At 42.7% G+C, this 13399-nt stretch overlaps 1 protein-coding gene across 1 annotated transcript; it reads left to right on the top strand.

Moving 5' to 3' along the window:
* The first annotated feature begins 35 nt into the window (after positions 1-35).
* igf3 (insulin-like growth factor 3) lies at positions 36-5107 on the top strand. The gene is given in 5 exon segments (XM_067528003.1): positions 36-485; positions 1353-1497; positions 3574-3761; positions 4167-4254; positions 4257-5107. Coding segments are annotated over 5 exon segments (585 nt in total). The 5' UTR covers positions 36-440; the 3' UTR covers positions 4376-5107.
* The last annotated feature ends 8292 nt before the right edge of the window (positions 5108-13399 follow it).

Genomic DNA, 13399 nt, shown 5'->3' with positions numbered 1-13399 from the left:
TCCCAAAATAAATGGGACCGAACACGATCTCCGCGGTAGAAGGGGGGTGATTCAGCTTCAGGATTTTAGAGGATGCAGTTCGCGGTGCTGTGTCAGGGAGGACAGCAACCTCTTCCAACACAATCACACAGTTGAATCAACAAAAACAGGACGTGAAAGTCGGACCCACGTCAGATGTTTGCTCCATCTTGCAGAGAGGCCTATCTTGTCTCTGGCTACATGTATATCCTGTTACAAACATGCTAGGAACACATCAGAACAAGTTCAGCCCCAGTGACAATGCGTGAAATTATCTGATATAAGCTGTGGATGAGATTTGAGTGTGAGGCAGAGGGAGGAACCCTCTGTGCTGTGGTCCCCCCCCCCCCCCCCCCCCTTCCCTTCCTGCTGCCTGTCTTTATAAGACTGCAGGTCTGCTGAAGTTGGTCCACACAGACAAGATGCGGTCCTCATGCTGCCCTGCTGCCAAATCGCAGACCCTGAAGGTAGGACCTCCACTGATTTCCCTCAACTGTAGATAAGAGGATCTCTTTGACAAGCTGAGCGGTTTTCCCCTCTCTCTGGTTACGCTGTAAGAGTTTAAGTAACTGATCTGTACTGTACAGCTTGTTTGTTTGCGATGATGGAGACGATTGTAAAAATGTGTTATTTGATTATTTGATGACCTCTGCTGAAGAGCAGCTCAGCTGAACATGTGAAATGTTCCCACACGCATGTAAAATTAAATCTGCTCTAAAATGTTAAAACTGTGGTTATATGGAAGCTCTCTGAGATTTAAGATAAATGCTGTGGACGTTCTATTTATGTTTATCTATTAGTGCATAAAACACCAGCTCTTTCCAAGAAACCTCTTAGGAAAATGGAGAAACACAAAAAAAAAACTTGCTAATGGACATTATTTAAGTTGAATTCTTGCCAAAAGAAATCCGCTCTGAACCACATTGTGCCTGAAAAGATGCATATGTTACGCATCTTGTTTCAATTGTTTATACATTTCTAATAGAAAATACAAAAATCTTAATTTCTAATCACCCGAGTGAGTGAGGAGATAACTTACAACAGGAAATGGTTGCTTTCATGTATTAGAAGCTTAGTGTTATTTAGGTTTCTTGTGATTAGCATGTAATTTATGTGTCGTTCTCAGGTTGACAACAGTCCTACACCAGTGTGTTTAGAGGCTTCTTTTAAGGTTTTTGCTCCTTGTGTTAGAAGCTAGATTAGACAATATGCAACGAAGGCCCCAAGCTGAGTCAAACTAGTGCATTCAAAGGTGATGGTTGGTGCAGTAAAGCTCATGGATTCAACCCCAAATGTCTGAGTTTAATTGTGTTTTGTTCACTTCTCGTCTTCAGGTGTTGTGCGCTCGGGTGTGTGTGTTCTACTCCACCGTGTGTCTAGCGGGCTGGCCGCTCGGCACCGATGCTACCAGACTCCGCTGTGGTTCAGATCTCCTCAGTGACCTCATATTTGTGTGTGGGGATCGTGGGATCTATTTAGGTAATTCAGTCCTCGTGTTCTACGTCTGCTTTGGGTGACGGTCCGGAGGTCACCAGCGTCTTTAGGATTGGTCCTCTAGAAACTTCCACAGATCAGGCATAACATTATGACCCCCTGTGCAATTTGATGCGATCCAATACAGTGAGTTTGCCAAAACTTTAGAACCACCTCTACTTACAATACATTACAGTACAACTCCACAAAACACTATGGCCTCAGTTAAAAACACTTAGTAGAGTTATCAGCTTTCTGACAGTAAAACTTTGGAAAAGTAGAATTTGCATACCCAAATATAAGGCACGAATTTTATTATTTTTCATCAACATAATATTTAGTGCACATTCAGCTGGTACAAATGTCCCTTTATCAAAAATGAAAGTTTATTATATTATTATTATTATGACAGGGTTATGGTTAAGACGTACCTTTTTAAAATAAGAGGTTGCCAAGTTTTGCACCCAATTGTAATAATTCATATCATGCCCGTGTTGCTGCATAGCTTCTTTAGTTGCATAATTAGCCATATAGTTATTGTAGCATATTTTCTCTTAACACCTGGTGTTAGTGAGGTGAAAGGGTTTGAAACCTTAATTATAAATGAACATTTTTGTGCTATAAGAAATATAAAAATACTGATTAGACCCAAGTGTTTTCCAGGTTATTCTACCCTGTGTGTGAATACTTACACTAGCAGAAGCTTACACAACAGATATGATCATGGTCATCGTGTCCATATGAAAACAGAGCAGTTATTCTGAGCCAATTATCTGTTCCTGAACAACAAAACACGTCCCGTTGGTCTATTTACATGAACACTAGCCACAACACTCGTCTAAACTGCTGTGGGTCTCAGCAGCTACATGGACAAACACGCTTTGTAATGCAAAGCAATATTTTATGATTCTCTTATGGACTAAATTTGATTCCGCTGATTTTCCGCAGTTCAATACAAGTGAGACATTCAAAGGAGGTGACTGGGTCAAACTGAGAGTGGCAGAGAAGCCCGGACCTCAACACTGATGACTACAGCATTCATTTTGCAAAGTTTGTTATTATTAGAATATCATCTCTCCCAGAGAATTTAACACAAAAGCCCTTTTACCTGATTAACTTCTCCCTGTTCTGGCCAAGGCCACGTTCTCCATCTGTTATCAGCCTGGTGGCAACCCACCAAAATGGCAGCATACTCACCGGGACACTGTGCCTCATTGTGTGATAGCCTGTTATCTGTGAGTGGCTCAAATGGGTTTGATGTCACTGGACAAAACCGATCTTTCACAATGTTATTATTATTGTTGCTATTGTATGATTGTAGCTCATTTCATACAGATTTCAAACAGGATTGTTCTCATTTTTATTGCCAATTTTTGCAGTAAACACAAGACACGTTAAACTTAAGTTTAGGATGTAAATGTAGATTTATGCTTTTAAACTTCCCTTTGACTTCCATACATTAAAATATTTCTCTGCTTCTAGCTGAAAAACTCCTCCAGATGACATCACCTGGAGGAGTTTTTCATCATTAGGAGTTCAGATGATGTCATGTGGAGGAGCTTTGGAAAAGGAGGTTGACCGTGATTACAAACTCCATAGTGTTAGCGACGAGATGACAAATTCTGAACTGAAGGTTCCTCCAAGTGATGTCATCTGGAGGAATTTTCCAGCTAGAGGTAGAGAGATATTTTAGATTAGGGAAAATCAGAGGGATGCTTAATGCCATTAATTTACATGTACTACACAAAGTAGAGCCCTGCATTCTTGTATGAAGATGAAGACGATGAGTGTGATTCTGAAAGTTCTTTTAATGTCACCATCAGAAGTTTCCAGTTTCAGCAGTTTCCTCTGAACCAAATGGATGTGGTATCTTTAAGCATAATGTTTGTATTGTTATTATAGATTTGCGGAGGACATTCATGCTCTGCAGGGGATGAAATGGCTGCAAAAATACAACTAATCATTATCAAACTTTGATTGTGAGGAATCGGTAGAGGCTTTCTGAGAAACGTACACAAAACGGACATTTTTCTAATTCAAATTCAGGGAAATATCTCATGTTTGGTGATTCGCTCTCTGCAGGCAAAGGTAAATGGTCTGGTTATGGTGCTCGGCCCAGAGGGAAGGGGATCGTAGATCAGTGTTGTCGGCCAGCCGGCTGTGATCTTCACCACCTGGAGATGTACTGCGCCAAACCCAAGAGCCAGCAGCAGGCCACAGCTTCCCCAGCCACAAGCACAGCGCCGGACGCCACTGCACAAACGGCTACGGTAAGAGTTTGGCTGCATGAGCATGACAGTTCCTCGCTGACCTTTGGAGAAATAGTTTGACAAAAATCCTCCTGATTCCGCATTTGGCTGTCGAATACGGGTCATCGCAAAACCCAAGTAGGGAAGTTTGATTGTGTGATAACAGGTGCTTGTATATGGGTGGACTGTCTTTAGTGTCGGGGAGTTTGTGGCGGGCTGCAGGACGTGCATCCATCCAAAGCCCCTTTTTGAACAGAGAGGGTCGATTTCAGGTTAAAGCAGCGCGTTAGAATAGGAGAAACTATCGCAACAGCCAAAAATCTGTTATAGTTTCTATAAACTGTTAAAACACGTCACGTCTCCACCAGTTTTCAGCCCTGAGCTTAGGGCACCTCACCTTCTGTTTTCCCAATCTTTGTCTTGCAGGCGCAGCAGTTCGAAGCAGTATTTCAGAAGAGACTTTTAGGGCACCTGGGGCCTCCCAACAGTCCAAAAAGGGAAGCGTATCGAAAGAAACCAAGAAAAACAAAGCGTCGCCGTCACGCGGGGGGATTAACACACAGGACACAACCAGCAGGCCTCCCTCCGCATCTCGGAGCCCCCTTCAAAGAACCTTGTTACTTGTGACCTCCTGAAAAAGTAAACTTACACATTCTTTACTGAACTTGGCAGGTTTCAAAGACTGATGCTGCCTGTTGTAACACGGACCTAAATAAAATTCCCTCCGGGTTGAAAATGTTACTCTGAAGCTCCTGATTATCACCAGATTTGGAGCGATGGAAAACACTGGCAGACATGTTGGATGTCTCCAGCTCCGGCAAGAACCAGACAGCTGACGTCCTGACACCACCTCCCTTTGGACTTTCTCCGTCAGTCTTTGTGGGACAGTGTGTTTACTGTACACTAGCCGTTGCTTTAAGACCCCAGTGAGAGTTTGGTACCGGTTTCGTTGATATTTCAAACCGAATTTAAATCGGCAACAATTGCTTTTGTGTTTGGCACTTTAGCTGCTCAATGCTCCACTGTGGTCTCCAGTTCTAGTCCACCCTGGGTGTATGTATGTCTTTGGTTTGGGCAGGTTGTGGGTGGGTTTTTTCAGATCTTCCTGCAGTGTAAATGAGCTACATTATATGAGATATATGTATCATCTGTTCATTTTTCAGTGCTGTTTTTGACACAGACCCCCCCCCCCAGTAGACAGGGCCGAATAAGGATTTACTGACTCAGTTTGATCCTGTGTCAATCAGTTTTTGTGTTTTTTTTTAGATATATCCTGCATGAATGAGCATATTTTGTGTAAAAGATGTCGAGTTCCTTTACTATTTATTTAACTGTCACTATAATATTAAAACATCATAATTCTTTGTCACTAATTCTGTAACGTGACGCTGTGTTGTTCTTCTACTTTGTTGAATTTAGAAATATTTCAGGACGGTATAATATTTAACACGGCCTTTTGTTTTGGCGTTGGGCTCCGTTTCAATCATAAACAGCTGATTGATATTGCTTTGACATTGTTAAAGCTATCAGCTCTTTGTGAGGCGCTGAAGGCCAATCGCAGCTCTCCCCCGATAAACCCAGTGGCTCTTCTGTGCTTAATGAGTATCAGCGTGAGATTAGTAAGCGAAATCAAAGTAGTTGCCTGTATTTGGGACGAGATGCAGTATCTGGACGTCTTCACGTTCATAGCGGAATAAGCCAGAACGACGAAGGGAGCATTGCTTTTAACTAGTACCACACTTTACTCCAAATTACTCCAAAGTATTCGGCATGAAGTAAGTGTCCAATGAAGAACTAACTTTACATTACTTCTCTACATACGAGATATCTGAAACTTTTATTGAATTTTTTTAAAAACAAAATATAACTAATAAACGATGCTGTATTATTATGCATTAACCACCTTTACCCACATGACTTCGCCGATAAATATTCTATAATCAAATACTACAAATTATTCTAAATTGGGCCATTCTACATTTTACTGTGTATGTGTTGTTGAATCTTTTTGTTTCTATTAGTATCTTAGTCCGACTGATCAACGTAGGAACGTTCTGGATCTGTCCGTGGAGTTTTTGTACTTTTGTACCAGCAGTATACTTTAGAGCATGGACTTAGTGCTACATCTGCTTGTAGTGGGGTACTTCTCTAGTCCTGTACTTGTACTTTTACTTGAGTATTGGGGTTATGTACTGTACTTCTGCCACCTCTGCTGATGTCAGTACATGAATAAATACAGATTAGCACCATGACGTGCCGAAGGGTTCGACCCCCACTGACCCCATTTGACCCTTTTCCCCCTTTGTGCATTGGGAAAGTGTCCTCTCACGTCCAAGATTCCAGGATGAGGCTTTACTAACCCTAGAGGATGAGAAGATCAACCTGACGGCAGAGAACTTGGTGGTTAACAGAACTACTGCTTCAGTTCGTCATTTTGAAGACACTGCGACCAAAGTCACTTACTTATATGCAGATTCAGCTGGAGCTACAAGAGTCTAGAATCAAAGGGAATAATTCTTACAGACTTACAGGGTAAGTACAGCGAACTTACTGTGTACTTATTAGTAACAACCATGTGCCTCCACAGTACCTATGGTGTTGTTGTTACTCGATATTAAATAACAGGGAAACGAGATGAGAACAGTTCAAGTATTTAGCTCCACTTTGAATCACAGCCCTCATTTGTTGTACTTACAGTGTAACTAGTGGAGTAATTTTTGAGAAAAGAGGTTTCAGAGCTAACCCGCAGCTATCGCGTGATATTTAATTATATGTCCATAAGTTGTTTAGAACACTAAAGTTCAACTGATTTGAGTAGTTTTTTCATGCTTTCAAGCAATAAACATAAAAGCATTTATGCTATTTATTTTCTCAAGAATGAATAAAACGAAACCCCTTTGTTACCTGTTGCTTTACAGTAGGTCCAACAAACGAGCGCTGCAATTTAAAGTGGAGCCTCTTCTTACCTGTAGTTACACAGTAGTTACACCGTAAGTATTCGCACTTATCGTGTCATTTTGCTGAACAATAAATATGTATCCATAAGTTCACTGTACTCACGCTGTGATCTTTTACAGTGTTATAATTTCTCAGTGTTTACGTTGAAACTGGTGATAATTCTACTCGTCCTGGAGGTCACTATACGAAGAGGTGGTTCTGATGTTTTGGCGTATTTAAAACGAATGAGGTGGCCAAAGCAGTTTGCCCTCACCGCAGCTGTAAAACAGTTCTAAAACACCACCGGTGCAAAGTGTTCCCAGTGTAGCATTTACACTTTTTGCCTGACAAGCGCAGTTCACTCATGGCCATGAGAATCACATGTGAGTGGGGGCTTTATTCGAAAGGCTCTGCATGGGAAGAGAGGGGAGTAAATAACGCTATCTGGGTGTGACGCAAGCGGCCGCAAGGAGAGAGCTCTCCCCTACTGCCTTATCAAGACCACTGCGAACAGCTGTTACTATGCTGAGAAACACCTTTCTGCCTGAGAGGGGGCTCAACAAAGAGCTGGTCTAGTCTGAACCAGACTGAACCTGGGGATGGAAAGGGAATTTAGCGAGAGTCACAAGAAATTCTGCCGAAGTTCTGTCCATTCATTTAAACCCCTTCTATCCCATTTGTGTATTTTTGAATTCTTTTATTCTTGCTGACGTCACAGTAAGCACGTGGTCCTAACTGACTAACTTTTGCATCAGTAAGGAGCAACACACTAATATTACAGTGACTTTCAAATTTGAGGGGTTTCAGCTCAGCGCAGGACGTGATGTGTGCAGCTGCTGCAAACACAAGGCTCCCAGTTATTCCAGGTGTCTCACATGTAGCCTCAGGTCGTTGTACGTGTGCCGTGTGGAGGCTGCCGTCCAAAGAACCGGCAGCTTTGCAGCAGGAGTTAAGTTGGGAAAGAATTACAAATGGAGATGCCTGTAGAGTAGTGGCTCGTTCTGAGGTCGGGCTGAGGTGAAGACATCTGAGTGAAACATGCTGGCACAAATAAATCCTCTATCCATGAAAGTTCGTGCTACTGATAGTTTAGAATTCGATTAGCTGTAATATTGGGACACTAGGACTGTTTTAACATCTTTGCCGCACGTGCCTGTTATTCACATGGTCAGAAGCTGTTATTCGAATAGACTGTCAACAGGTCCACCTGCCCCGGACTACAGGAGTGCAGCGAGGCTGCGTCCTATCTCTGTGCCAAGGATGCTCTGCTTTTCCTGCTGCCGTATCAGCAGGGTCGTATCTGCAGCGGAGCAGCTGCAAACACAGTGACAAACTGCTCAGCCAGCTGTCAACCTGGACCAACCTATACCCAGCCAGACCTCCCGGGCCATCGAGGAACTGCACGTGTCTTTGATTCACTGAGCTAAGGGGGTTTTTGCCTTGGTCCCACTGCAGCGGAGGACCGACCGCTCACCGCACGGCATGAAGGCTCAAGGTTGTGAGGAAATGTTGTTCAACTTGTTTCAATTTCTGTATCAGCGGCAGCTGCACAAGCACAACTTGGATAGTTGTCTCAGAATATGACAAATAAAACCCCAGGAACATTTCGGAAAAACAGGTCAAAGCAGAGGTTAGCAGAGTTTCAGGCCACATGAACAACCAGCCCAGAGGCCCAGGTTTACAATGTTCCCTGTCACAGCCTGCTTCATAAAGCCATGACAAAAAAGGGATGACACTGGTGAAGAGGGTGCAGGAAGTTTGAAAAAATCAATGTGTGAATGTGGTAAAGTGCATGGAAAAAATCGAAAAAGATCGATATGAACGTAACCGAACTGGTGCACGTATGAGCAGCAGCGTGAATATTCTAGTGTAATCAGTGAATCCGTTGGCTTTCCCCGATAAAGTATCTATCTACTGTATGTTTTCATAACTTAATTCAATTAATTGAAATTCAATTAAGTTCAGTTGAGCTTGTGTTGCGTCCTCTGTCGCCTCCTCCTACAAACTGTGTCACGGTCAACATCAGCGAGAGGATGGATCCTCACAAAGGACACAGTATGTGTCTGGGTGCAGTGTAAAGATTAGTACGGATGTAAACATGCAGATGATCAGTGAAGGTGACCTCAAGTCAGCAGTTACTACTCTGACCATTATTTGGTCCGTTGCTTTCTGTGAAATACACAGAAATAGAAGCTCCGTTTTGCAACGACAGCAGCTCCGAAGCTCTTCGAGCGTTGAATGAATGAAAGGTGCAGCGGAGGCGTCCTGTTACGGGAACTGCAGAAAGAGTGGAAAGTTCACCAAGTGCTGCTGTCGGAGTAAAGACGCTGTCGCAGCACAGAGCCCAGATGAAGCAAAGCTGACCTCTGATCAGTGTACGCGGACATGCAACGGGGACAACGCCATTAAGGGACATTTTAAAGAGTTTGACAGCTAACAATTTGTGTTCGGGGAGATAAATGTGACACCGAGAGTTAATGTTGACTGTTGAAACCCCAGGTTTGCACTGGAATAACGTTGTTGTGCTGTTTTTCTTCTTGCTGCAAACACGTCCTGATTTCGGGCCTGATTGTGGAGGACGTTTTCTTTTTTACGCTACCAAGTCACGTTTGTGCCTCTGGCTGCCACACAGCAGCTTTGCCTTCTTTGGTTACACTCCAGTTTAAATTCAGTTTATTTGCTAAGCTGGCAGTGGCAGTTTGTAACACGCACATTGAGCTTCTGTGCAGTTACACTTTAGTTTGATTATTTTTGGCTTCAGATCATCTTGCAGTGCAGATGCTGCTGCTGACGGCTTCTGCTGCTGGAGCGTAAATCTGGTTCAGAGCAAAGTGATGCTTTTATTGTTGTAGTTTTTTTTTTCTCATCTTGTTTCTGTTCAACCCGCACGTGATTGGTCAACTACACGACTGTGGTGATGGTGGCTTGTGTGTGTGTGTGTCCAAAATATGGATGCATTTCAATTACATTGAAAATACAAAGGCTGAGACCTTTTTTTGAACCTATTTGTTTGTTTTTGTACATTATATTTCATTTTTTGCAGCACTCTGCTCCATGTTGAGTATAATAAGTGATAAACATTTGATATGATGCGTGTGTTTTTGCATCAGTAATGCATTTTACATATAATTTGACATTATTTTTGGTAAAACAGAGCCAGAATTTCCGCCCCAGGAAGTCAAAGTTGCTAATTGGACCGAACCTTGAACCTGCTACCTAAAGGGGGGAATTGTCCTTTTTGATTACTTAGTAAAACTAACATACTTTGTCATGTTTGTTAGTTAGTTAAATTCAGTTGAGTCCAATGTGGTTTTGTGACACGATGTCTTTCTATTCGGGGGTAAAATTAAAAATGTTTTTTTAGTTGTAAAGCGCCTGTTTCCTCTGACCTGGAAAAGTGTCGTCCTGCTGATCAACGATTCTATGTTTTGAGTCTATGAGTATTTTGTTGTTTAGTTCAGTGGCTCAGTGCTGAACAGGCGTCTGTCTCTAAGTGCGTCCCTGCTGTCTGATGGCACCTGACATTTGAACTTCAACATGCATTATGTCAGGTTTATCTTTGATGTGCGCAGTGCTGTGCTTTTGTTCACAAGACAAGATGAAACATGTGGGACAAGGACTTTGTGATTAGGCCTTGTCTCTGACCCATTTGTCTAACGTGTCCAGACTGTGTGTCGTGCTGAGTGGCGTCCTGGTCCGGTCTATCGCACCGGACGACACAGGTTGAGTGACAGGCAGGAAGACATCTGTCTCAACAGCTGAGGCACTGAAACGATCTTATTATTTGGATTTTTCCCTTCTGAAATTGTTCCACGTAGTTTTAAATCTCCACTATTTGGGAGTTTTGTTGAAGGGGTGTATTTACTGCATCATAGTGTAAATCTCCTAGTGGCTGAGACGTCCCTTACATCCAGTGATCTGAACGTGCTGTTCTTCTGTCCTCCACCATCACCAGTGATGCTCCGATCACTGAGTCACAGAAACATGCTGTGGACATGTTACATGTATGTGATTTGCATCATGAAGGAATCAGGAAAACACTCAAATATATGTGTTTGTGATGCCTGTAAAACAGCAGCAGTTCTTCTCTGGGCGGGTGGACTGTTCCGAGCGTCCTGGAGAACTTGCTCAGTGGATGTTCTCTGTCTTCATTCAATACTGTCCAACTGTCTTTGAAGTGCAGAATCTACTGTACAGTGAGAATTTAGACCGGACCAGTTGAGATACTGAATATGAATGTGATTTGTGCTTTATTCTTTCTTTAATAAGAAAAAAGACATTTCACTTAAAACCATTTTGTTCTGATCTGCATAAGTTTTCATTCTTTTTCCACATTGTTCTAACACAGAAAAGCAAAAATGCTGAAAAATAAAAATAAACCAAATGAAACTAATGTGTGGAAAAATCCCAAAAATCTAAATGAAGACATGAACCAATCTGAATCTGACAGTTGGTCCATTTTCTTCTGTCCATTGGGCCTCAGCTTCTCATCAGCATCGCACCGACTGTTTTCCCTCGTCTGGGATCCAGACTAACAGCAGCACAGAGGTGCATCTTTTATCGATGAGATGTTAGTGACAGCTGACTGGAGAAGTTTGTGTTAGAGGTTCATCACTTTACCAGCTGGGAACGTGTGTTTTCCGTTAGGCAGACACAGTTCATGCAACAAAGTTTTGGATCCAGAATGAAGTGTGCGTTTCCTGGTTTTAAAAAGGGATCCAGAAACTGGGTGAAACAAGAGGAAATGAAAAAATCTCTGCTGTGCTAAGAACGTGATGATGAAGGTCAAGTTTCAGGAAATGCACGTTTGCCGTTTAGAAAAACGGACGCAAGCCACTTCACACATGAAATGTTTGACACACTGGCTGAATGCGGCGTTATCACAGTGAACACATTATCACACTGAAGGTCTGACGGTATCACTGAGGAACAAAATAAATAAATGGAGTGAAATGTGGAGATGATATCGGCCTGGGCATCAGGAAACAGACTGTACGTGAAACAGCTGATGTGACTGGTTATCAGCACTGGTATGATACAGTAAAACACATACATACAGTGAAATGACAGACTCGCTGTTCAAAGTTTGCAGATATGGATGTGATATGAAGCCCAGAGATAGACCCCAGTTAGAAGACAGATCCACTGTATGACACATTGAAACAGAAATGTTTGCAGTGCTCAGTGCAGATGCCTTGAAGAAGCTCGGCGCAGACGCCGCAGGTGTGTTTGATTCTCCTCTGAAATCCCATGACACGCGGCTCAGCAGGAGGTCCGGCTGACCCGGCAGAGTCAGGGACTGGTGCCACAAACTCCACCAGGGGGCGCCAGTGTTCAACAATGTGCAATCAAAGCGCTCTGTCCTGAAGGTGCAAGGTATCACAGGCCTCAGACAACACTTTCTATCACAACTAGATAAGATCGTTTTTGACAGCGAATTAAATGGAAATATACTGCTTTCTCTCGACCACGTGCATTTTACTGCTTTAGTTACTAGTTGAGTAAAATAAAGTGATATTTCTACTTGTGTGGATTGTGTGAGTAAAGCGGTGACTATAAAGAGCCTGCAGGTGTGGGTGTGACTGGGTGTGTGAAAGCGATCAGAGGTCTGCAGTGTGTGAGCTGTAACCCACTGTTCACCCAGTACGACCTGGGTTTGGCTTCAGAAACCCCCCCCAGGGCCCGAAACAGAATGAACGGATGGATGAACTTACTTTGGCAAATACTTGCACTTGAATAAAGGGTTTGTGTTCTTCCACCACTTCTGTGGGTTTCTGACACACAAAATGCGTCTGTCAATATCCCAATGTCGCATGGTGATTTCACTTTACTAGCACAAAGCCTGCCGCCCTCTGCACCTGCACTTTTATTCAGATGACCTGTTGAACTACTGTGAAAAGAGATTTACTGAGAAAGTTTCCTGCGTGCAGGTTTTTCTGCGTCCGACTGTCTTTGACGTGTGTGTTCGCGGCTTTTTAAAAAAAAAAGGACGAAAAACTGCGTGAAACAGACGGAAAAGTGTGAACACATTTACAAAAGACGATTCCTGCTGTGCAAAGAAGGTGATGAAGATCAAGTGGATTCATTAAACACATCTGAGCCTTGAGAAAAACAGCTTGTGTTTGATGGATAACTTACAGTTCTACAGGAAATGGACTGAGCTGATGGTTCTGGGTATCTAACGTTTGTCTTCCCAACACACAGAAACACGGCAAACGGTTAGAGAAAGTCTGGTGTCTTCAGTGTTAGTTATTCAGACGTTGCCCTCCTATAATAAACTGACTGACTCATGGCAAAAGTCCAGCAACAGTCGGCGCTCAAGGTTGATGTATTGCAGTTTTACCGGTGGGATCATATTCCTGGATTAATATTTTACTATCACAGAGCCATAATCTTTTATTTGACTTTGTTTGACTTTGCTGAGTGACCTGTGCACAGAGAGTGGGAGGGGTCAGACAGTGGGATATATATATATATATATATATATGTATATGCTGAACAATGTCTGCAATTGCTGTCACTCTATTATATATGTATGTGTATGTGTGTGTGTGTGTATCTATATAGATCTATATAGATATATACACACCATACACACACCAGCAGACTCTGGTTTGTAGACTGAGTAATAATCGTTACTCAATTCCAGGTAAAAATGGACAAACCGGTTCGTGGAGCAGGTTTCAGTGCCCACACACACACACTCCTAACACACCCATTGT

The sequence above is a fragment of the Channa argus genome, chromosome 13 (genome assembly GCF_033026475.1).
Source record: "Channa argus isolate prfri chromosome 13, Channa argus male v1.0, whole genome shotgun sequence".
NCBI lineage: Eukaryota > Metazoa > Chordata > Actinopteri > Anabantiformes > Channidae > Channa > Channa argus.
This window is presented reverse-complemented; position numbering and strand designations above follow the sequence as displayed.